This window comes from Temnothorax curvispinosus, unplaced genomic scaffold (assembly GCF_003070985.1).
Source record: "Temnothorax curvispinosus isolate PA1 unplaced genomic scaffold, ASM307098v1 QBEX01009552.1, whole genome shotgun sequence".
In the NCBI taxonomy this organism is placed as follows: domain Eukaryota; kingdom Metazoa; phylum Arthropoda; class Insecta; order Hymenoptera; family Formicidae; genus Temnothorax; species Temnothorax curvispinosus.
This window is the reverse complement of record NW_020219332.1, coordinates 400,775-425,341: the sequence shown is the minus strand read 5'-3', so window position 1 is coordinate 425,341 and position 24,567 is coordinate 400,775. Positions and strand designations below refer to the sequence as shown.

Sequence of the window (24,567 nt, the reverse complement as noted above, 5' to 3'; positions counted from 1 at the left end):
TCGGAAATTTTAAAACCGTGATTTTCGGGTTTTATCAAAATTACATCTCTCAACAGTTATTTCGAAAAGATAAAATACGAATAAGGAAAATAAAAAAATATCTGTTTAATTAAAGAAATATAAATTTTTTAATTTGCTGGATATGTTTGTACATTGTAAATTCTTAATAAAATACATAATGATCCCTCTTTCGGAATTTTGCATTAAGCGTATTTTTAGGTATTTAACGAGAGTTTGTTCCCATTTATCTTCTCGTAATAATTTTCGATTTAATTATGCAAGCGTGACGAGACGTGGTTCACTTTCTTTCAAACCGTCGCGACGCGTCGGACGATACCGTTTAATGACCGGCTAACACAGTTTCCGTTCAAAGTCGCGGTGGACCACGGCGAAGGCGTGAAGACGAAGTGCGCTCGTCTCTTTCACTTCTTCGGAAGAGAGTGTATCGATTACGTCGCCCGGCCGATCGAACGTCGAGAGGTCTCGGACCTTTCGTCAGTTTATGACATAACGATTAGCATCGCGCTTAATCCACGTGCTTGAGTCAGCCTGTGTGTGCACCGGCCCGTTTCGCAATCGCTTTCTCCGATTATGCAATGCGAAGTCAGTTGTTCACCTATCTTTGTTCGCCGAAACAAAATGCCGCGTCGCTCCCGGGAGAATTGTCATTATCATCTCGTCACGTTAATTTACCTGTCCCGCTTCACAATTACGTCGTTTCCAGACATTTATTACAATGGCGAACAACCCCATTTTTCCGCCGCGACGCGAAGCAAGTGGAAAAAAGCCGAGAGAATGAGACGTCTCTAACAAATTGGTATACGCAGTCTGTCTCCTGGCGAGAACCGAGAACCATTTCACAATGGATGTAGCTGTTTGCTTTTTCTCCTCTATGCGTTTACGTTACCGAAAGAAATGTATTTCTTAATTTCTTTCTTGTCTCGATCACTCCCTTCTACTTCTGCAAGCGTGGACCTTCGCATATCGGAGCAAAGGTATATAATTAGGGTTGTATAACTCTGTTGCAATATCACCTTTATGTATCGCAAACTAGATCCACAAAAATCTTAACGTAAAGAATACGTAATATCCGCAATGTTACGTCACCGTTTGAAGAATGGAGTCTGGAGATAAAAAGCTTCGGGGCAAGCATGTGATTGTATCAAGATACACGTCGGATTTCAAGACAGCTCTTAATAAATAAAAAGAAAGAAAAGTGGCAATCATTGAATCGTATAAACGCCATATATTACGTTATATCGGTGTCGTATCCGTGTTCGTCTTACGTCGATGAAACGTAATCGCAACAGCCACGCACAAAGCATGCTGTATTAGGATTATGATAGAGTCGGTTAAGGGTATACTGTGTCTTCCGCGTAGAAAGTGCCACTTATCGCGTTACCGCTCGCGAGCTTTCATCTCTCCGAGCCCCGTCGAGTGCGCGCGTAAGAGCTTCTTTTTTCATACGAGAATATATTACGTTGATTACATCACGCCGGTACTTATATTCATCTTTTCGTTTTCATCTCGGCCCGTAAGAAGAGAGTTTACCGCTCGTTATTACGATACGATCATGTAACCGTTACGGCCTGCCTTCGTGTATTACGAGGATTAGGTCACGGTGTTTACGATCAGTTAACGCTATTGTGTACGTCTAAATGAGCGACGACATGCCGAATCCCGCGCGCTCTTCTTGACGAGCTCGAATTTCCATCAAAATGCCGATTTGCGCCAATGACGATTCCGCCAATGCGTTCCGTATTTTCGACCTTTAGTAACATCGGCCTTTGCGACCAAGGACGAGACAAGATGCTCCGAAGATCGCGATTGAAATTCGCGCGGCGTTAATCGATTCGACAAATTATTCTGGCGAACGTGATTAGAGAACTCGATGCAGACGTCACAGACAATGTCGTTATGTTGTCGCCGTATAATTGATGACTTTCAACCCTTTCGCGTGATATAATTTACGATTATGGCTAAAATGTTAATATTGATATTACATGCGCACGATTTCCATCCTTCAATAAGAGAGAAATTTCACTTATCAACAAAAATGTTCGTGATTATAAATTTGTAATTTAATATGCGTTAACCCTACATTACTCATGTATAGTTTCTTCAACGTTATATATTCGTATGGGATGTATTTTACACTCCAACATTATATCCCAATTCTTATTGTTCTCTATGACGATTTACACTTAAATAAAAGTTGATAATATTCAATATATCCTTTACATAAAAATAAGTGTAAAAGTTCCTTTTTAATTAGGAACCAATTTGTGCAGTATTTGATTTGTAAAAAAACTTTATTCTGCGAATTTAGTAGATTTCTAAAACTGCGGTATATTTTACACTCCACATGAGTAACGTAGGGTTAAATGTATAAAAGCCAATGTAAAAGCATCAAACTAAAATGTACGAAATAAAAGGTAGTCAAATTTTTTGTCAATTTGCATTTTATCTTTTTTTTTACCTTTAAAAGAAAATCCCATGGCGTTAAGCGTTCTTGGTTATTAAACAAAAGTGTGTTAGATTCTGATAAAGCAAATTAAAGTGAAATTCTTACCTACTATGTCCATTTACAAAACTTAGTTTCTTAAAAGTTTTTATGTTTGCAACTAAAAAAAATTTTTAAATATAGACACTGAAATTTCATTCAACATCTATAAGAAAAAATAAGCAACCTCTATAGAAAAGACTTGGATTAAGAATAAAATATGCTAAATGTAAGTACGTGCTATGCAAATTAATTCGAAAAATTCTACTTTCACGCTTACTCAATTTGCTTCTTGAGGAACCGCGCGAAATCGAAGCTGCGGAGATCTATGTCTTAAGCACAGTCTTATAAAGGTATCCTATAATATGTATAAACGTACTCCGATCGTGGTGCCTCAGGTACACACTTGGAAGCGACTGCCCCACTCTTGCTGGTCAATCGCTCTTTTATAATTTCCAGCGCGTTGCCCTTCCTCCACTCTTTTCCAATCGCGAACGAGCGGTGTCCTCGTGGTGGCCCGCGAGTCCTTCGGGGTACAAGAAGGCGACCTCGCCTTTGTTCCCAACGTACGAATTGAACGTAAAATACAACTTTCCCGTAAACGTCCCGCCGAAGGTAAACTCGTAGACTGTGCTAGTCTCGCTCGTCTTCTACCCTCTTTTATAGATACGTATGCGCGATACTATCGGTTTCGTAATGACCCCCGGTTATACCCTCGATCTGGTTCCGGACGCCGATCGTCTTCTCGCCGACTCGATCGTAGGTAGATATATCCGGTTCAACCGGTCGGTTGAAGGTGAATCTCATGCGAAGGTCTTGTACTTCGTACTTTGCAAAGTTTATTTGCTCTAATTGAGATAAATATATGTTTCCGTGCAGCAAAAGTTTTTACAATCAAACCAAAACGTTTTAACGTCTTGCAATAATGTTACACGTGGATGTGTTGCAAAATAAAAAAAGTTGCAAAATGCAAAATCAGAAATGAAGCTTACGAGCAGCTTAAAAAAGTTAGTCGGCCGATTGCCTGGAAATAAATTTGCATACAATAGCAAACAATTGACCCAGGTGATCACGCTCGAAAAGAGCTCAATTTTATTGTTTCTTGTAGAACAAGAATACAGAATTAATTTGAAACAAAGTTAACTTGATGACGGGAAAAACAGCTATTATCCGTGTCATCTAAACGGATGTAAAAAATAATGTTCGGTAACCAAGCTGAAAATTGTCGGGTCTATCTTCATTCGTCATTCGCGTTTATCTTCGGTGGCACCTCAGCGGCGAAAGGGGCAGCTATCGTGCGTTGGCGTGCGTTGCGCGCAGGATGTCAGTGTCGCCACGATCTTAGCGAATCGTTAAGAAAAAAGTCGAGTCGAGCAAGTCCCGTTCCGCGATGAATATAGGAAACGCTCTCCAGGTTCTCCAGTTTCGCGGTTTTCACGGGGGAAAGAGCGCCGTAATTGCTATAATAAACTAATCGCGCATTTTCATGAACATATACATACATGAACTTTCTATTTCCCGTCACGGAGAAGCGAAGTAAAGGGGGCGAATTTTGTAAGTGCCGCGATGTAATATACATAGTCTTTGCGTGTTACAGGACGTAACTTCTGACTAGTTGCGTCACATCTCATCGGTGCACGTAAGAGGTAAATGAGAGATACCTTTTTTTTTATCCTGCAGACGTAACATCGCGAAGCGAAAACTCTAACATTGATTGATCCGTCTTTAAGTTGCGTCATGAGGAAATCATAAAATGTGGGCTTAATTAAGGGAAAAATGAGTGGACTGTAACGAAGATTAAGATCAAGTCTTGATGATTAAATAATCTCGTATATTATAGAAAAGTACTAAAAATGCTAATGTGTACAAAGTCATTTATAAAATATTTAATTCATTTCCGCATTCGTCGCCCGCAACTTGCAACATGTAGAAGAATCATTAAATATAAGGGTAATCTCCAGTGATATTGTCACACGCAACTCAGTACTTTAAACGCTTTCTCCCCATCTCTCTTCACTTTTACGCCCGAAAACTTTTACTTTACAGAAATATTAAAACTTATTATATTATAATATTATTATAATATTATAATAACGTAATAATCATCCCACATATACCTCGCGTTTAAGAGGTGGAATGCCAATTTTAATGGGTAGTGAAGCTATATAAGGCTTAAAGTGCCAATGGATTAATAATCCGTTTAAGAGAATTATTGCATAGTGAAAATGGTCAAAGGAAAAGAAATTGATTGAAACTATACATATTGGACTTAGAGTTGTTTGTGTCAAATTACCTTTGAGTAGAAGACACTTAATCTCCTTCAGGACCGAGGGGGAATTCGAAAAAACCCGCCTGTGTTTAAAACGGTCTTAAATATAAAACTATGAATACCGGCCTAAGAGAATTGTACCCTAAAATCAGAAGACTTTATACAAATTAAAGGCACTAAATAAAATCCATTCTGACTATAATCAGATTTATCGGATTTCTAACATAAAATATAAGTAAAATATTCTGTAAGTAGTTTTCAAGGCATTTTCAAGATACAATTTGGCACTTAATTCTTTTTCAACTTATTTCTATTTAACTTATTCCTATCCGTTAGAACGGTGACTATACGTAATCGAAAGAAATTCTTTCTTTCACGTCTTGGAAAACATTGGATTTACGTTTACCTAGAAACAATTACTTACAGCTAAGAGGGCGGAAGGAAAAACGCGAAATATAATCGAGCGACTTTTCAGTTGCATAAGAGCAATCAGTGGTAACAACGTAACATTTATAGTACGGATATAATATGTCGTTACTTAACGTATGTTAAGTTACTCGCTCACAAATCGTTATGAATCCAAATGCAATTACAGAAAGAAAGTTTCAAAGCCCGCGATATCACATACGTATCGAGAGTCTTAATTCATGTAAGCTCGCTTAATCGCGCGTAACTACATACTGATTACGTGCTTTACCGGACGTAAGCGATATGACATCACATATTATCATCCGCGAAAATCACCGCTCGTCTTCGATATCCACAATCCAGAAGTAATACATACGAAAATTTCATCATGCGCTCGAGCGAACTGTGAACTCATATTCGTGTTCAAGCTGGCTTTCATTAATAAAATTGGCACAATCCGATCTCTTTAAATTATCGAAATATCGAAATAATTAACCCATTAGAAACGCGTTTCAAAAAATATTCATGCTTAGAAAATATATTCGCTCAAGAGAGAGAGTAGGAACTATCTATATAATCTTAAGATTATCGTAACACATTGTGATCGAAACAGTTACGCGGAGAAGAGATACGTGCTACACAGTCGGGCGTTCGTTAATTCAGTCGTAGAAAGTACAGTAACACTTTATCAGTCTTTATGAGGACCACGTACGATCGTTCTTTATTGTCTACCGTATATCTGAACCTTGTTATAGGCCCTTTTACAACCGGCATTATTTTGTATCAGACTCCGTTTAACAGCAGCAAATTTATTTTCGGAGAGCGTTAGCCCGCTCTCCACTATTGCATCCATAATGCACATCGATAAGGCGTTCTCGTCCAAAGGAAGATAATAAAAGAATCTGATATCCTTACTAATATATTCATTGAAAATGTCCTCTATTTCCCTTATACTTGGATATGAACTTACATCAAAATTAAAAACCGCCAGTACGGTCATGAGCTTATCTTTATACGTGTCTTGATACCTTTTAAAAAATTTTGCGACGTCCATCAAATCGCGTTCCTTCAGGTTTTCTATGATAATCAGACCCGGCTGTAAGAAAGGAATATTGAATTCAAACCCAGTCCTGATTGGTGGGAAATACTGTCGAATAGAGTATTTCCTCGGGAAATTTTTCTTTATGATCTCCACCGTGTACGATTTACCAACGCCCGTACCACCAATGAGGGTTATTATCTTCAAGCGAGGTGTATCAGACAGAAGATATTTGCTCAGATCGAATATTAGTGCATCTTGACCATGAATCCGCTTCAATTCGACCACGGCGCTCGCAAAATCACTGCTGTGTTTGCGATCCTGACTCTCACTCATGTATACCGCGAGCGAGAGTACGACTATCACAGTCAATGGTAGAAACATTAAACGTTTGCAGCAAGACATTTTCGACAGATAGTTCGAAGAAAACGATCGGATGTTGTCTCTCTTATTTGAACGAATGTTGTCTCTCCTATCTGAACTTACGTTACCTCTCCTATCTGAACTGACGTTACCTCTCCTATCTAAACTGACGTTGTCTCTCCTATCTGAACTGATGTTGTCTTTCTTATCTGAACTGATGTTGTTCTTCTGATTTGAATCTAATGAGCCCTTCGATTCCTCTACATGCATTTCGCTTCCTTTATTCGCAGCTGAGAACTGTCTTTGTCTCGCATTAGCCTTGTCCGGTATCACGAAAGGAGAAGGCCCCCTTGCCTCTTCAATTTCCATATCCTGATTTTCCATTGGTCTTTTAGCTGATTGTTTACACTGAATGTCGCATAAATTCACAGAGCTGCTGTCGGACATTGAATCTTCACAACTGCAAATGATATTTTATTAATTTCATTTAGCGTTATATCCTTAAAACAAACGCACATTCTAGTCCTCGAATAATCATGTTAACGCTAACTGCGTGTGCGTATGTTCGAATTAAATTCAGTTTCAATCTCACAAGTTTGATTATACATTACTGCTCTAATTAACAGTAAGTTAAATTAGTCGTTAAGAATTAAATTAAAAGAAGCAAAATCAAATCTTTAAAGAAGTAAGTTAGATGTCATTAACGTATTATGCAACAAAGATCTTTTGCTATTCATCTGATCTGAGAATTTATTATGATTCCTACTTGAAATAAAAAAAAATATTAGTACCTATAAATCACGGGAAATTCTTCCTTGCTGCGTGTTTTGACTATACTATCCCAATTTTTGTCGTCCAAATTGTCGGATATTCGCACTCGCACTCGGTTGAATTCGTGTCCGTTGAAGGTGTTTGTCCTAGACCACGTGTAATACATCTGCTTCTCGTATTTAGACTCGTTGAAGCCATTCGTGATATTTTCGCAATTCTTTTTCATAACTTAAGAGACCGAAAGGTTTCCTGCGAGAGACGATAATCTAACCTAGGATAACCTACAAACCACAATAGCACGTGTTTACACCCCGTCTCTGTTCGACGTCTTTGTCCCACGCAGATCAAAGTATTCGAAGGGACCTTTAAGAGCCGAGGCGCTTACCTGACTTTCCTTAATTTTCATCGCTCATAAATGGCTAACGCAAAATCGAACGAAAGTACTCCAGGGTCAGGAATCAAGATGACAAATGTCCTTTGTTATCGGTGTACAATCGGATCAAGGCGAGCGAGGCGCGGGACGACCAACGTTTCTTCAACTCGGCAAATTCGAGACGCAACTGGAGCGGCGAGCTACGCCGACGGCTGCCAGTCATAAAAACACTAACCGTCTTAGGTGTTAGACCGATCGTCCTAGACCTAGACCACTTGGACGACCATGTTCAAATTCCGGATACGCGTACCAGCGACTCGAACCATCATCGATGAGGAAAATGACCAAAAGCTTCGTGAATCCTCGAATCGATATATATTCAGCCTTTAAATAAAATTCTAAAACATGTAAATCAAAACGGGAAGGTCGAAGACCTTCTTTCTTTCAAGCTACACTCTCTACACTCTCGTCATTTCCTCCTCTGTCTTTTGAAGCGCGACTCCGTAACTCGGCTCTGCTCCGAAATCGAACGGTGCAAACGCGCCTGAAGCGCGAAGCCACGGGGCTATCCGGCCTCGCTGTCCGGCCCTGCGGATGCCACAAAACGGAGTATACCTCACGACCGAGATACAATCACGATACAACCTTCAAGACTCGCAGGAAAAAAAAACGAATTATTTGACGACCGTTTTTCAGGCCGCCGCGACGGCGACCGGAGCAGCGCGCGTTGACGCGTGCGTGCCTCGTGTCGTGACGAAAATTAACGCGTTTACGCGGTCCGATTCGCGCGTTCCCTTGTTTCACAACACCGCAGGTCGCGTTCGGTCTTCGGTGTCAGCACTCAGCAGCAGCAGCAGCCCAGTCCGGTGGTTCCGACCCGACCGCTTCCGGCCGCGCCAGCAGACCAGCCGGGACCGCCTCACTCCTCAGTTCCTGCTCGCGTATCGACGAGCGAGGGCGAAACGTTTTCCCGACGCGGCGCGCGCCGTTTGCCTCCCTCGGTGATGTGACACCCGGTGGTGGTCGAGCGTAAACGGTGCGGCAGCAGCGTGAGAAAAGCCGAACGAAGGAGAGGACAAAAATGAGGTCGAGCGTTTGCCTGCCGCTTCTGCTGCTGGTGGCCGCGGCGAGCGCGAGGATCCACAAGCTGGACATACGGGTTGGTTGCCGTCTCCCACTGTCTCCCAGACGGCGCCCGCCCGTCATTATCGTTATCACGCGCCCGATCGCGCCTTGGGAAAGAGAGCGAGATGCCCGAAAGGCAGCGCGCTCCGAAATGCGTCTACGAGCTCGTCGAATCACCTTATTTATATGAGTCGGCGATTATCGCCGACAAGCGCGGTAGGATAAGATCCTGCGAGAGGAAAGGCGAAAGACGCGCGCGTTACGTTGTTACGCGCGTATCACGGCCGTGCGGAATCGACGTGGTGTCATCGGCGATATCGTGAGCGCATCGATAATTGCGGAGCGCGCTACGCCGCTTAACGTCACGAGGCAATTATCGGTCTTATTAATTCTGTTTCTGCGACTGTGACTGGCAGTGACAGTTGACGGACGTCCGGCTGACGCTAACGCGAGGTTTTTTTCGGAGCGAAAATCGTATAGTCCTGGAAAAGATTGTGACGCCGCGCGCAGTCACGGATTATGCCAATTCGCAGGCGGAGCGGTACGTCCCTGGAAAAATTTTCCAGAGAGAGGTGTCGAGGGGATGTCGATCCGGGAGTCGTCGAATCCCTCGCACAAAACCTGTTCCCTTTCGGACGGTTCTTGCCCCAGTTCCTCCTTTCGCATTCTTGAATAATATACCTGCTCTCGCTCACGGAAGTGTCGTATTCGTATTTCAGAAAGACGGAAGGCACTACATCACCTTGAGCACATTCGGCTTCTACAAGGGCGGCATCCTGACCGTGAATCTCACGAACTTCAAGTTCGAGCCGACGGACGCCGACAAAAAGACACCGGAAACCGCGAGCAAGGCCGTGGTGAGTTGCTAATAATATTCGGCTCATAATTTCTTCCGCAAACCGCATACGCGACTTGATGGATTTATGAAGTCGTTAAAGATTTTTTGGGGAAATTTGGAGGCAATGCTTTTTTCAGAAAATTATGGAACAACGAGAGTTCCGCGGCAGTAAATGACGAAGAGATCATTCTTTCACATATTTTGATATAAAACATAGCAGCGCGCTATTTGTAGCGATTATGCGTTACGTTAATATCATTATACATATTGGTAATTTTATAACAAAGTTTTTCTATTAACTTCAGTATAATTATTCATGTTATTTTATGTAAATAGTATTCGTATTATTCTTATAGGATGATCATCGGAAAGTGAAACTAAATGGCTGTTATTTTCTAACAAATAGACAGGATGAAGTGAATTAAGCACTAATCCGCAAAAGAAATCTGTCACTAACATGTGCAAAAAGAATGTATGAAATTGCAAAAGTAAACATTATAAAAGGCCGATAACTTGGTTGATTTCATGACTCAATAATAATATATGTTCAAAAGATTTTGGAGTAAACGGAGTAAGACATTTTCATGAAAAAAATCTTCAAAGACACAGTTACAGTTATTAATGTTAGAAAGTGTACTTAATAATTTCTAAAAATGCTTCTCGTTATAGCACGAGTTCAACTCGGAGTTGAAACGAATTGTTGCTCCTTTTTTATAACATTTGTTTTTAAAAGTGCTCACATGTGTGTGTTACTTTTTGCACTAACATACTAATAAAAATGATGAGTTTCTTCTACTCTGTATATTGTTTAATTCATTTCATTATGTTCAACCGTTACAAAGTAATAGCTATTTACGTCTATAGCAACTTCCCGACGGTGACTATATTCTATAACTAAATTGCTTCGAGTTGTCATTCATAATTTCAATCTCTGATGTAAAAAGAGAGGTTTGATTCCAAAGTTCACTCTATTTTTACGCTTGATTAAACTTTGATTACGAAGCAGCGACGTTGCAACAATACGTCGCTGTCGTGCAGCAACGGACACCTGTTACCGTCTTCCGCACTCACGAGGAGAACCACCCGCGTTTATAAATAAGCGCGCGGGTATGCGGATGTATCATCGCCTTGTTAGATTCGTGAATGACTTGTTCACGCTTGCAGTGCAGAGCGTGAACTATACTGACGCATGAGACTTATTTATTTGGCGGTGCATGTCATCATTGATTATTATTGTCTCTAAAAGATCCTTTAAAAATCGTTATCTATCTTTGCGCGAAAAACCTTACTTCTTATTTACTTAAAACTTTGTGACTTAATTTTATATATCGCTAGAATTTATTAGAATATAATAGAGAACGTCCTTTTTTGGGCAAAATAAAGAAGTCAAGTGTAAACGGCTGTAAAATCATACAACTTATATGAGTTTGTTTTTGTATCGTTCACAATAATGGCATTTTCGTTTTGTTCGCAGTTTGGATTTAGCTTGGGTCGAACGCTCATCGATGCCATTAATCCATATGTGCACAATCATCTGGACAGATGTTTGCTGCAAAATGTTTCCAATCTCAAGACAGAGCAGAAGGATGACAGCTCGATCATCTACTTTACCATGGACTTGAAGAATTTAACGTATGTGTTAGGAAGAATTTAACGTATACGCAATCGCAGGACGTGGCAAGTGACGCTGGAGGTTTGCAATTCGATTTTAATATTGCAGAATGCAGGTGAACTGCAGTAGCAACGTATACGCGGCGCACATCTACAGGGATCCCAGCGCGGTGTTAATGTATCGAACAAAGAGGAGTTCGCTGTCAGCGAGATTCAGCGATACCGCGCTCTTCCCACGGAGAAAACGGAACACGTCGCACGGTGAGTCGCGCTCGGCAGTATCGGATCGCGCTCACGAAGCTATTTCTACCCCCCTCGCGCGACGGTAAAACTATGCGAGGTGGCATGTGTCAGCGCGAGAGTAAATATCCGCTAACAAATGTCGGAACGAACGCGTGCGTCTCATCGATTTTTCACGTCAATCCGACGGTATTCCACACGTGTGTAACGCGAGCTGCGTTTATACTTAACAATATTACACAACGTGTGGTACACGTGTCACGGACTTGCAACATTTGGCATATGCTTAACAACGTGATAATTATGCGAGAAGATAGACTGCGACAGATATCTCGTTTAGCTTCCACGCGTTGCACAATCCGGGAGTTGATCTCAGACGTGAGATTTGCCTCGAAAAATTACGATCTAAATGCTATTGCTGTTTGCTATGAATAGAGCAATGAAATCCCTCATCTAGGACATACGCGAAAAACGATGTCTGGTACATGTTATCAGCAATGCGTGTGCTGTATATCGAAAATAAACCATCACGGCATCTGCCAGATATTTTCGACACTTCTCCACCGCCTAATATTAGAAACGCCTAAATTGCAACAGTTAAAAACAGGTGCAAACTGGAGACTTGGCTTATGATCCTGAAACGAGTCATTTGCCGTTAGCCATTAGCAATTATTATTATTATCCTGACAATTTCATTTCGAGATCCAACAGTCGATTATTATGACACAATATTATGACGCGTCATAAAGATAATAAATATTAATAAATATTAATAAATGATGAAAAGAGAGATCTCTTTTAAACATACAATTACTACGATTTTATTATTATGTTTAAAAATGTTTACGAAAGGGCTGAACAACCTCTTTTCGTTCAACAGCTATTGAGATAATTTTATAAGATTTTTAACAGTCTGTATCTCTAAAATGAGGCCAGGCCACTTTGAGACCACATTTTCTTCATAAAACGACCTAAAAAAAAACAACTCGTAAAATATTGGACAGTACCTAAAAAACATGCTATATGAATGCGAACAAATTTAAAGAATTCGGGCGACGAGCGAATTTACGACGATCGAGGCGCATAATCCGCGCATTATTCAGGCGACTGCTTTTAACGATGATCGATGCGGTCACGAGGCGACATCGGTGATCGAACGTCATCGTAGATGAGAGACGCTATAATTAACACAACTCGTCCCCGATCTTATAAATAACGCGAAACTAAGGTATTTTGGAAGACTCGGTTAGGTAACTGTCTCTTTTGCGTATAGTACATCTATCACCGACGATGTCTCGCGTCAGTGCCATTCGCGGACACGCCGACGACTCATCCGAGACAATGGCACTTGTTTTCACCATTCGCGCGAGCAGGTTTTTACATTCCTTTTTCTTCTAGAATTTGTCGCTAGATAAAAATTCTTTTCTGCGCAGTGCTCGAGAAGGCCGTCGGTCGCGGCAATGACGGGTCCGGGTCGGACAGCAACGCGTGCTCTCGTCTGAGATTACCGATGACGATGGAGACGATGCCCAAGGGCGAGAGATTGTACAACACGAGCCTCGTCATGTACGTCGCCAGCGAGGAAGAGGAGGGCCTGTACAATCTCTATTTTCACAACTGTCAGAATTATGATAATAACAAGGAACCGCTGCTCGTGGATTTCACGGTGAGATTATCCGGCGAATTGGATTAGGAGATTAAACGATCGTTCGTCACGCTGAAGAAACATTCCTCTCCGTAGGTGGAAATAGCGGAGATTAATAACGACAACTTCCTCAGCGCCGGCGAAATGCCACTGCCGGCTCTGTATTTCACGATGGCGCTACTCTTCTTCTTGTCGGGCTGCTTCTGGGTATTTATTCTTAATAAAAGCAAGTAAGTGCGAAACGGCAGAGGAGATATAATAACGAGGCAGCATTAGCAGAACGGAATGTAAACGTGTTACTTTCGCGATGTAGGCATTCTGTATTCAAAATCCACTACTTAATGGCTGTGCTGGTGTACCTGAAGTCCTTCTCACTGTTGTTCCACGGTATAAATTACCACTTCATCCAGACCAAGGGTGAGCACGTCGAGGCGTGGGCGATTTTGTACTATATTACACATCTTCTGAAAGGCGCTGTTCTTTTCATCACTATTGTGCTCATTGGCACGGGCTGGAACTTTATAAAGCACATTCTTTCGGACAAGGAAAAGAAACTCTTCATGCTGGTCATACCATTACAAGTAAACGTCGACGTCTTTTTCTTATTTGTAGTTTAAGTGAAATTTTTTTTTGATCGATCAATTAGAACCAATCTTTTTTATTAACATGTTATCTGCCCAGTGAGTTTCGTATGTCTTATATGTACACAACAGAATTTTTATCATCTAAGGAATATATTGAGTTATGCACTTTTTGCTTTTTATTGTCCAAGAAATTTCTGTTATTCAAAACTTTATATTAAATAACATTTATTTTAGACGTCGGTCACGGATGATCATTATGGCAGTTGACATCGTTAATATCGATCTCTAAATACATTTCGATTTGAATTAAAATTATTAGTAAATTTAAACATTCTTCTTTATTATCGAGGCATTAAATGTCAAAAACTAAAAGTGTGCAAATTGTATAATTGTCTGGTACATGATGACCTTAAAGATGTAACAGAAATACATTTCTTCGTAGGTGTTGGCAAATGTGGCTGAGATAATAATCGAGGAAAGCGACGTGGGTAATTTGCGACGCGAGACCTCGCGGGACATGTTCATACTTGTCGATTTGGTGTGTTGTGGCGCAATTCTATTTCCGGTGGTGTGGAGCATCAGGCATTTAGAAGAGGTCGCCCGCACAAACGATAAAGCGGCGATGAACTTGCGCAAGCTCGTGCTATTTAAGCATTTCTATATTATGATAGTCTTCTACATATACTTCACCCGTATTATAATGTACATACTTAAGGTACGTTATTTCGTGATTTACGTTGATTTGCACGTATTAATCTCACAAATATGGTCACAGTCGCAAATCATGAATCCTCCTTTGATGTATTCGGTTTCCCTTCGCAGATTACAGTGCGCTTTGACTATCAATGGCTGGATGAAACGTTCCGAGAGATGGCAACCTATACATTCTTCGTTCTAACAGGCTACAAATTCCGACCAGCGTCCGCAACCACGTATTTTACAGTACCGAGCGACGAAGTAGAGCCAGACGACGAGGACGACAAGACCGACGTCGTGTATGTACCAAATTAATCTGTTATGTGTAAATTCTTATCAATTCTCTCATTCTCAATTTTTTCCAAGAAAAACCCCGATAAACTTTATTTTATATATATATCAAATTAGTGCATATTAATACAGCGAAAACGAGAGACTTAACGGGTTCGATGATTCATCGAACGCAGCAAAGTAATATATTTGTGTTTAAAAACAATATTTCGTTCAGGCTTTGAATAATCGCTATGAATAATAACAGCTTTGCTTTGCTCACTTTTTTTTCCTTTGAAATCTTTTTAATATCTCGGTGTTTTCTTTTTTCAGTATTTCCGGTGGTAACGGAATCAACAGGGATTTCAGTACAGTGAGTAAAACTCCAAGAGCGGTGAGGTCTGCGACTTCAAAAGTCCCGTCTACTGAGGAGGAGCGGCACGCTCTTTTCCAAAAGTCCTCTCGCGAGTACGACTGAGGATAAATCGTGATAGACCACATCATGCGACGAATGCGCCTATGATTTGCGAATCTCAAGGCTATATTTTGGATTGAAGGGACGAACGAAAGCGCGGCGAAACAAGGGTGAACTGAATGTAAAAATAGAGAGAGAGAGAGAAAGTGAGTGTGTGTGTATGTGTTTTTCCTATTCTCAAATTTATTTTATATTTTTCAGAGGAGAAAGGAGAAAAAATAAAATATTTTGTATATGTGCCCGCAAATGTACTAGGTTGTTCAAATAGGTGAACAAGAAGTAGGAGTGAGCAAAAGATATGATTAATTGCTGCACAACGCATTACTATTAAATTTTTAGTGAAAGAAAATGCAAAATCTTACCGAAATTGATGAAAGACTTAAAAAATAGTTCACAAATGATTGTTTTTCAAAAACCCAGGGTATCTAAATTGTGTAAAATATATTTAAATAGAGGACGCAGTAAAAATAAACCACATACTGGCCGCTGTACTTGCGAATGTTACTCAACGATAATAGTGTGTGAATCGCGTTAATGATTTATTCAGACAATACACGGGACAATACACGTATAATGGTTCGCAACATTCAAAATATTTTACAAATTAGTTTTGGCAGTATCGAATCCATTATTCGTGACAACTTAAAATTCAGGAAACGTTCGACTATACACGGCTAAAAAAGTATCACTAATTTGAAATGGGCTTTACTTCTTCACTCTTTATTATTAAAATTTAGCTAGTGATTTTCATCTGTTTTTAAAGCTCGAAACAGACTTAAGTGATCAATGATTCAAAAATAATGTCGAAATTATTAAAAACAAAATTGAATCCATATCCAGCCAGAAAATTTTTTTAAAAAAGATATAAAAAATTTCCACAAATTTGAGAAAAATATCTCGGACTCCAGGGTAAATACGTGAACTAAAAGGTATATTATTTCCCCGAATAAAAGCTCTTCGCACTATTAAAAACAAATCAGTCTCATTTATATTTGAACAATCTAATATGTATACCAGTGTGTTGCATACGCGATGAGTAATCGTGTTTACTTATTCACAATCAAGATGCTTCACATTTCGGTTTAACTTTGATTATGCATCTCACTGAACTGCGGATTTCTTGATTCTCTTCCGCTTTCGTTGTCCAGCATTCAATCCAACATTAGTGAGACATTTCTCGTTTAGCTCTTCTTTTCTTTTTACAATTAGTGAGATATTCGATTAGGGTAACTGCTCATCTTAACGTTCCACAATATTACGCAATGTTACAATTCTAACGTGAAAAATGCGAGCGACGATGCGAGCGCTTTTTCGACGCGCCTTTTGTAGTCGGTTTTCCGTAGGCATTTAGAGAAACATTTCCATTTTTTTTCCCATGACAGACGCGCTGAACACTTTCCTGGTACGAGAATCACATCTCGCGCACGATGCGGATACTTTTGTATCGCGATTCGTAATTTTACTTTTAGACAAGCGACCGAATTAAACGGTACAATAAACTTATCTAACAATATGTGTCCTCGCGATATTATGCGATACTATTGTACTAGAATTAATATAACCGTCAGTGGCGGATCTATTGGTACAATAATGAAGCTTAAGGATTTCTATATAATAATAAGGGTATCAAAAGATTTCTACCACACAGGAATGTGCCGAAACGTATTGTTTCTTAAGTCATGATACGTTTTCAATTTCCTTTTCAGTTTTGTTTATATTAATTATTTTGTTAAATACCAATCAGTTGTCTTAATTACAAATAGAGCTCAAACTATAATATGGACGGACCTTCTTCGTCGAAGAAGAAGAAACTCTGCAAAGATATAGGAGGTTCCTCAGAAGAAGCTTCTCTGTCTACAACCTCCCCGAAAAAATCCCAAGACAAATTATCCCCAAGATATTCGGGAAGTTCTTCTCAAGAACAAACTCCCCCAACAGGAACCTCTAGAACAGACCTCCGAATTATATATATATAGATCTGTAAATTTGTTATATATTTGTAAGTCGAATTTTCTTTGAGGCGAGATCTCTGTAGGAATGTTAATCTTTTAGAAACGTCAGAAAACGTCCGCTGGAAATATAGATCCGCGATTGACACTATGGTACTTACTATTACTACATACATTGTACACACACACATTGTCGTTACATTCAGGGTCATGTCTACCTATAAAAACTAGCTGAAATTCCAAAAGACGTTGCCCCATGGAAGGTAAACACGGCCTTGGTTACATCTGTTACTATAACTGTGTCGTATATATCGAATGGGACACGAAGAGAGTTGAAAGAATAAAGCGGATATTTTTATGAATATGCTCCGTTTACTTTGATTTCTTCCCTCTGCTTTATATGTATGCGTTTGTGTATATCATACACGATGAAATATTGTTGGACATTTAAAATTTCTTCGCGTCAACAGTCGGACTTAAAAACCCAGAAAGAAAATCATCGATTTAGCGAATCTGTATTTATTTCGAGAAGAAGTCGCGTAAACGATTGAGAATTTTATAGCCGATTCAATGCTAACGCAAACTTGGCGAAATTTATTTAATAGTCCCTAATACCTACAGCACCGTTATTTTTTCATTTCTTTGCCCGACGTGCACACTTATAACCCCTAGATACGTGAGAAATATCCTGATGATGACTGCATCACCAAACTTGCTTCCGACGAGCGGAGGGTAATCCTTTCACGTTTCTCGTCTGCAAGAAGAACAAACGTGACGCTCGTTGAGATGAGAGTTTTTCCCCCGTTTCTGGCGAAGAATTGAGATTAATATATATTCTGAAAGAAAGAATCGCCTTTCTCTACCGTCGGACCTTTAAGCCCGTTCGGTGCGTATAATAAATTAAATTGGCAACGAGTTAGTCGGCAGCTCGACTCGATCAATTTACATCTTGCGGTAGAAGTGCGGACCGAGGGGCGATAAAATAGATTTGGAATGACGTCGTTTTCATCGCTTTCTTCGTATACTTACGTACGTTTTTACGATCGCCATAAACGCCGCTTGCGGTTTTGCATTGAAACGCGCGAACGGGGGAATTGTCAGTTCACCTTCGCAAGGCGCGTATAGAGGCGAAAGTTAAAGAGATCCTACGAAACCGAGCACTCACCTGCAATTTTCGCAGTGAACATATGGAAAAAGAAAGAAAGAACTTAAGGTGTAGCTGATACAATTTTTACACAGCGGACGTCGTTACAACGATAAGAGCTGATAAATATTTTATGTTTTGGTTTTGCGACTGATAACTTGTTTTTATAGATCGTATATTTTGTCAATCTACTTATAAAAAAAATATTACTTTTTCGACAAGAGATATTCGTGTCACGTACGTTTGAGAGGCAAATTTTAGGGGTAAAAAGTACTCAACGAGAAAAGCTAGTAATAATGTCGGGGAAGTTAGATGATGTGATTGAACGACGACGCAATAAATTCCCATTTTAATTCCCATCCCAATTTTAATTAATAAATGTGGCGTATATTTCAAGCTGTTTTCCAAAAAAATATTACTTTCACGACATGATATATTTGTGCCAGGGTTAAAGGGAGATCTTAGGGGTACAAAAACACGATACACCAACGAGAGAAGCCGGTGATAACGTCGAGAGAATTAGGTATCAATGTGATCGAACGACAACATTACACAGTAAATTCCCAAATTTAATTAACAAATGTAGCGAGACTTTCGAGGTCGAATTACAACAGAAGGTGAAGATGGCATCTTCTCCCAGTGTGTCTCGAATTTCGTTTTCGAATTCACCCCAACGTGGCAACGGCTAGCCTTGGTGAGCCCGGGATCGTCTATCAATCCCTAGCTGACTACCCTTTCCTGTCACGCACACATACCTACTGTTCGGCCGCAAACCCTCGCGTACTCGATTATTTCAACGGTCTGTCACAAAATGACAGCAATATTCGACGCGACGGATTTGCGAGTTATTTCGGTCTAATATTGCGGTTGATATTTACATAGCACATTCGCATGTCGAAATAAAACTTGCGAGAGGCGCGCTTTGTGTCTCTTCAGCCTCAGAATTTGCTTGCACCCTCGTAGGCGTCTTGGCGTATAAAATTACATCAATTTTAGGTGGAAAACTACAAGAGAGTAATTAGTTGTTCCTTATAATTCACAGCTGACAGCAGCTCAGTATTTTTCGTCTCGTTAGATTCAATTTCGGCTGAATACCAAGTTAAATTATCCAGTATTATTTTTTGACACTAGAATTACTGACGATTATATGTAATTTCTACTATTTAAAAATACTGTATATATTTTTCTTCATAAAAAAAGATGAAAGGATAAAAGTAAATAAATCAATTCAATTATTTGCATATTGTAAAAGTCATGAGAAAATTTGAAAATTTAAAAAAATTATAAATCAGTCCTTTTTTTATTATTTCATTAGTTCTAGTACAATAGTTCTAATACAAAGTCGATTTACTCGTATATTTACGCTTTATACTCATCTTTATAGATATATTATCCTGTCTAAGATCTCTGATCGTATAGACTGGTACCGCAATCGACGAGGGACAACTGCAGGATCTCAAGTCAGGCAGTGCAAAAACGCTGATCAATCTCTTTTCAACACGGCTGACGAAGATAAAGAGGCGTTCTACACGCAGAAAATTTTTCTCGTAAATACAAGTATACACGAACAAAGTAAATACCATACTAATCTTGCACGGCTAGGATATAGTCATAATATGCAAAAGATTTCAAGAAAGTATAGGAAAATTTAGAGAGCAAAAAATAAAACTATACGCAGAAGTAAATATTTCCATCAAGTATGGGACTTTCGAGAGCGCGTTTTATACTACGTTAATTTAAAGACGAATGATTCAATTATATTTTGTTCGATTGTGTCTTATCCCGAATATCGCTGATGAACAAAAAACGAGACGTCTGTTGCAGTCATGTCAAAAAACATAAGTTGAATAAGTTGCCGTTATAGGCTGTGGCGGTCAGCTGTCCGCCACGTGCGAACTTAAGAACGCTGTAGGGACCCTGCCGAGCTGCCCTAGATATAAAGGTCGATGTTGAATCTTAATCACGCGAGAATGTACCGGCGATGCGCCGCGTAGCGGGCGCGAGCCGAATCCTCTCGCCGCGCGAGCCCACGTTGCCGCTCGCGCCGCGCGCCTTCCGTCGTCCACGATCGCGGTTACTATTGCATTTCTATAAAGAACATAAACTATTGCCAGATACGCAACGAATATTTCTATACAGTTCACAATAGGTACCATTCTAGATTATATTTTTCCTATACTGTCTTAAAAAACAACGCTCAATCCAAGACATGTGAAGTTGGCAATTCAAGCTACAACGTCGAATATACACATACTAGTATGGGACTTTTTTTACTGTTCTCATATTTCCTTGTTAGTATGGCAAATTTATTTACCTTTAGGTTACAAGATGTATCTGATCAAACTATTACATTTCTATTGTCATATATTAATTTCCGGTTGAATACGCGTATATCTTACCGGAACCTAGCAAATCTAGTAAATTTTATTATGAGTATTCTACATTATTCGAGAAAAATTTTCTGCGTGTACGATAACGGCCATTTAGATACATGATTTTGATGCCTTCATGAAACGTATACGACCATTACGATGAAAGAAATATCGATTCTACTTGGGCCTGCAATAGTAACTCATCGTGCCCGGAGACACGTAGAAATCTTTTTTCGTGGGTTCTCCTCGTCCCTCGTTATCGGCCCCATACTGAGACACGCGGCTTCTTAAGTTCTACTCCCCGTGGATCGAGCACATAATTCTCTCCGCTTTGGTCAAAGTAGCCCTACGTGCCACTCTCGGCGAGATCGAAAATCTTTTCGTGCGAAACACAAATACTACACGGATTCTTGCTGTTACAACGTGTGATAAATAGCGAGCTATGACACGTGTAAGTTAAAATATCTAACAATTTTTTTTTTAGAGTCAATTGCATATTATCATTACCATTAATTTTTTGCAAACTGGTTATTTTATTATATTTCGTTCTCTTTCAGTTGCGGCTAATTGTGAAATACAAAAAAAATATAAAGAGAGGTAAAATTAAACTTAAAAAAAGAGGTAAATTTATATGTTATGGTCAAAGCTCGAAACGCGGCATTTCTAGGATTGACTGGTCAATTCTGCGGAATAACTAGTCAATCCTGTGGAATGACTAAGCGTCTTAAAGCAGTTTCGAGGGATAGGCTGGGAGTTAGATTAGTATTTTTATGCGGGGAGGGGCTTTCCCGCCTATTTGTGTATTGTCTATACACACATATCAGCAAACTACTACAAAACTTTGACCAAGACGCTTGGCCGTTCGGCAGAATTGATTAGTCAATCTTAGAATTGCCCGCGGCTTTGACCGTAACATATAAACTTATATTTCGAAATAAATATTTCCTTTAAGTAACGTACTTTCTAAACAATTTTTAAATCTGTTAAATTTTGTATGAAGAAAAATGGTAGAAAAATTTAAAAAGATAGTATGAGTCATAAACATCTCGAGAGTTTACAAATGGGGAGCGTCTAGGGATGTCAGAAACATAAACGCACCACTATCACCCCTTCTCTTCATGATCTTATTTCCAACTTTCTCCATTTACGTCATAGTTAGAGCCGCGACTTAGAAAGGGACGTGAAACGCTGAAATTAGCTAATATTCCGAGTTAGAAACTCGCTGGGATTAGTTGATCAAGGCTATCACAGGGGTAGCTGACCCTTTTGTGGAACGCAAGTCGGAATGTGGAAAGTTCGACGGTGGATCATCGAAGAATCTCATGGAAAGCTGCCCTACGCAATTTACCATGCCGATACAGGATGATCCTCTCTCCATGGTCGTTGAGCGAAGGTGGTTACGAGCCATAAATCTCAATCCTTCGCAGTGTAGGGTAACGACGTCTAGCTGTCCAAGTAGCCCAGACGAACATCATTTCGTTCCCCACACCTCTCTCATTGTAAAAGTTATCGTGTGTCGCGCGATTAAAGTAGATTGCAAAGGCGATCAAACTCGATTGTTAAAGTCTAACACCCTGCGTAAAGTTTTTATCGCAAAACGTCCCGCGCGCGAAATGACACGTTAATTACACGGATAGGCGGAATTTCGGGACTTTTAACCGAGATGAGTTTCTTTACAACGATTTTGACGCATTAATTTCCGAGATAAATTGTCTCTTTGCCCTTAGCAGAATGAGAAAGCCACCTATAACTTTGGTATATAACTTGGAGGGTATAACTTGAAATATATATATATATTTTATTCTGGAATAAATTTTCTTGAAATGATATACATTTTATTTCAGAACGGATCCTTGAAATTACATTTTATTCCGAAGCAAAAAAAATTATCTCATACAGTATTCAGCCTTCGATTTTATCTTACTCATCTACTTTTATATGTATGCGGAGCATCTAGAAAAAAGATAGAGATGGCCTTTAAACTTTAGAACCAGCTCTCTATTTTTTCTTTTAAAAAAATTTTTTAACTATAAGAAATGGTCCTAAAAAAATTATCCTTCAGTACTCTATTTAAACTACAGATTGGTCACTTAGGACATAATCGCGGAAATTGGAACCAACTACTATGTCGCAAAGCATTCTGCGTAATGAACTCTGTCTAGGAGAGATCTAATTATCATTCTCCCATACTATTTCGCAAGTTTATCCGCGACGCTCTCCGTGATGCGAGGCACTCCCGAGCGTTTCCCAGGCCAGACTGTGGGCGCCGAGCGTATGAATATCAGATAAGAGCTCGCGCCGTGGACGAGCGAGTGCAGACGAGGCGATTAGATTAAGGTTTAGTATATTTATAGAACTCGCGGTTCGCGTCGTGATTAGCGTCATCTTGTTATCCCGGCACTTCGTACCGTCATCTCATTAATTTCGCCCCGCCTCGTCGCCGCCGTCGCCACCGATGCCGTTGAGATAAATCCGCACCGATTTTTAGCCGCTCTTGCGTTTTCGCATCTCGGCGAAGGGGACATGTATCTGATCTTTTAACTCCGTACGAGTTTATCTGATTTTACGATCTTCCGGGGGCACTTCCGTATTTCCGACGGTATCGCTGAACATTTCCGCGAGAACCTTAATATCACCAGGAGTGTCGTCCTTTCTTCTATCTTTCTTTCTTCTCCGCCGTGCCGTTTTTCTTGCGAACCTCTGGAGCCGGAGTGCGACGCATGCGTCAGATGGTCGGAACCGTTTGACTCGTGCACTGGCGAAAATTCTCCAGTTGGCGCCGCGACGCGCTCGAAGGAGCTCTCGTTCGTTCGACGAGTATCCCGGGGAAGCGACGACGAACCTGTCGCCTAGTCCCGTCAGTCACGGGGGAAAAAGAAGGGAAAGGTTCTCCAGGAGAAGAGCGAAAGAGAGTACGCGAGAAATTGTTTCCCTCCCCTTTCCGGAAATAGCGCGTGCGATTCAATCGCGAGAGATGCTACAATGCAACCGACACGCATCGCGAGGTAATTATGGCATAATTATTGTTCGGGCCGTTCCGATTCGCCAAATCAATCGAGACGACCCGGACTACAGTTCGGCACGTGTTTTCCAATCGTCGGCGCGCGAAACAATAATGCACATCGTATGCACAGCGTGCGTTTTGCCGCAAAAAGCGATGCAATTTGCCGCAGAGAATGCATGTTAAGCATTTCGCCCTAATTGATGAGAGAAGATTACAGACAATCAATTAATAATGTAGGTTATTAATTAGCAAGCTGCAAGAAAGAGCTTAATTTATTGTTAATTTATTGTTCGTATTAGTGCATGTTTTCTTCCTCGCTCCTTAATTAGGATGATTAAAGACAAACGTGTTAAAAAATTACGATGCGACAACTGTCAGTTAATATCCATTTAATCACATGCCCTTTGTTCCGAATATACAATATATATACCACGATTATTTGTCTCCTGTCATGTAAAAATTCCCGCGGGGACAATTCCATTATCTAAGACCGTCGTCGTCGTCTCGCTTCTATTTTAAAACAGATTAATTCGAGTACTACAACGCCCTGTTTCGTCACAGTTTTAATAAATCGAATGAGAAACCCCCATTGAAAATATTCGGGCACAGCGCGGAATTTAATTAGCTCTCAACGCACGTTATTACAAACGACCGCGGCTTGAAATTAATGTTTTAGCCGATATAAAATATTTAAGGGATTACCTCTCCGCACCACGATTGTGTGTCATGTAGCGAGCAAGCGGGTATATATGACGCAAATTAAAACGTAACGCGGCTCTCAACGTATGCGGCAGGTCACACGCGTCCGAATATTCGCGCCGGTGCGGCGCATCCCGCGCCAGCGCGAATATTTATCGTCGTAAAGGAGATTTGCGCGTAAAAATGCAT

At 40.2% G+C, this 24,567-nt stretch overlaps 4 protein-coding genes across 7 annotated transcripts in view; 2 read left to right on the top strand and 2 right to left on the bottom strand.

Moving 5' to 3' along the window:
• LOC112459148 (alpha-tocopherol transfer protein-like) overlaps positions 1 to 24,567 on the bottom strand; it is a 105,434-nt gene that overhangs the window by 4,623 nt on the left and 76,244 nt on the right. The window contains exon 1 of one of the 3 annotated variants that reach the window (XM_025023131.1): positions 2,784 to 3,378. The exons of 1 other annotated variant lie outside the window; for it this stretch is intronic. The gene's annotated coding sequence lies outside the window, so the exon portion shown is untranslated. Of the gene's footprint in view, positions 1 to 2,783; positions 3,379 to 24,567 lie in introns of those variants that run through there. One more of the 3 variants, XM_025023132.1, reaches the window with a different exon arrangement.
• LOC112459146 lies at positions 4,307 to 8,366 on the bottom strand. 2 transcript variants are annotated; one of them, XM_025023127.1, is made up of 3 exons: positions 7,739 to 8,366; positions 7,374 to 7,634; positions 4,307 to 7,042 (listed from the first exon to the last, which is right to left on the bottom strand). In XM_025023127.1, the coding sequence occupies exons 2-3, from the start codon at positions 7,577 to 7,579 to the stop codon at positions 5,902 to 5,904; spliced, it is 1,347 nt and encodes a 448-aa protein (XP_024878895.1). In that variant the 5' UTR covers positions 7,580 to 7,634; positions 7,739 to 8,366; the 3' UTR covers positions 4,307 to 5,901. The 2 variants fall into 2 exon arrangements, with proteins under 2 accessions (XP_024878895.1, XP_024878896.1); XM_025023128.1 differs by having other exon boundaries at positions 7,374 to 7,602.
• On the top strand, positions 8,658 to 17,521 carry LOC112459142 (protein GPR107). Its single transcript, XM_025023124.1, has 10 exons — positions 8,658 to 8,885; positions 9,571 to 9,708; positions 11,164 to 11,321; positions 11,410 to 11,561; positions 12,974 to 13,206; positions 13,282 to 13,415; positions 13,499 to 13,766; positions 14,212 to 14,484; positions 14,592 to 14,764; positions 15,069 to 17,521. The coding sequence occupies exons 1-10, from the start codon at positions 8,808 to 8,810 to the stop codon at positions 15,211 to 15,213; spliced, it is 1,752 nt and encodes a 583-aa protein (XP_024878892.1). The 5' UTR covers positions 8,658 to 8,807; the 3' UTR covers positions 15,214 to 17,521.
• Positions 23,466 to 24,567, top strand: part of LOC112459147 (probable G-protein coupled receptor B0563.6) — a 38,130-nt gene continuing 37,028 nt past the window's right edge. Inside the window, exon 1 of the mRNA XM_025023129.1 lies at positions 23,466 to 23,680. The gene's annotated coding sequence lies outside the window, so the exon portion shown is untranslated. The remainder of the gene's footprint in view (positions 23,681 to 24,567) is intronic.

Excerpts from the sequence above, each read along its gene's own strand:
- LOC112459146 (XM_025023127.1), bottom strand. The coding sequence starts at position 7,579 with ATGAAAAAGAATTGCGAAAATATCACGAATGGCTTCAACGAGTCTAAA. Across the intron at positions 7,043-7,373 it reads GAATTTCCCGTGATTTATAG|TTGTGAAGATTCAATGTCCG; the intron begins GTACTAATATTT and ends TATCATTTGCAG.
- LOC112459142 (XM_025023124.1), top strand. The coding sequence starts at position 8,808 with ATGAGGTCGAGCGTTTGCCTGCCGCTTCTGCTGCTGGTGGCCGCGGCG. Across the intron at positions 13,207-13,281 it reads CGCTGCTCGTGGATTTCACG|GTGGAAATAGCGGAGATTAA; the intron begins GTGAGATTATCC and ends TCCTCTCCGTAG. Across the intron at positions 14,485-14,591 it reads TTATAATGTACATACTTAAG|ATTACAGTGCGCTTTGACTA; the intron begins GTACGTTATTTC and ends TTCCCTTCGCAG.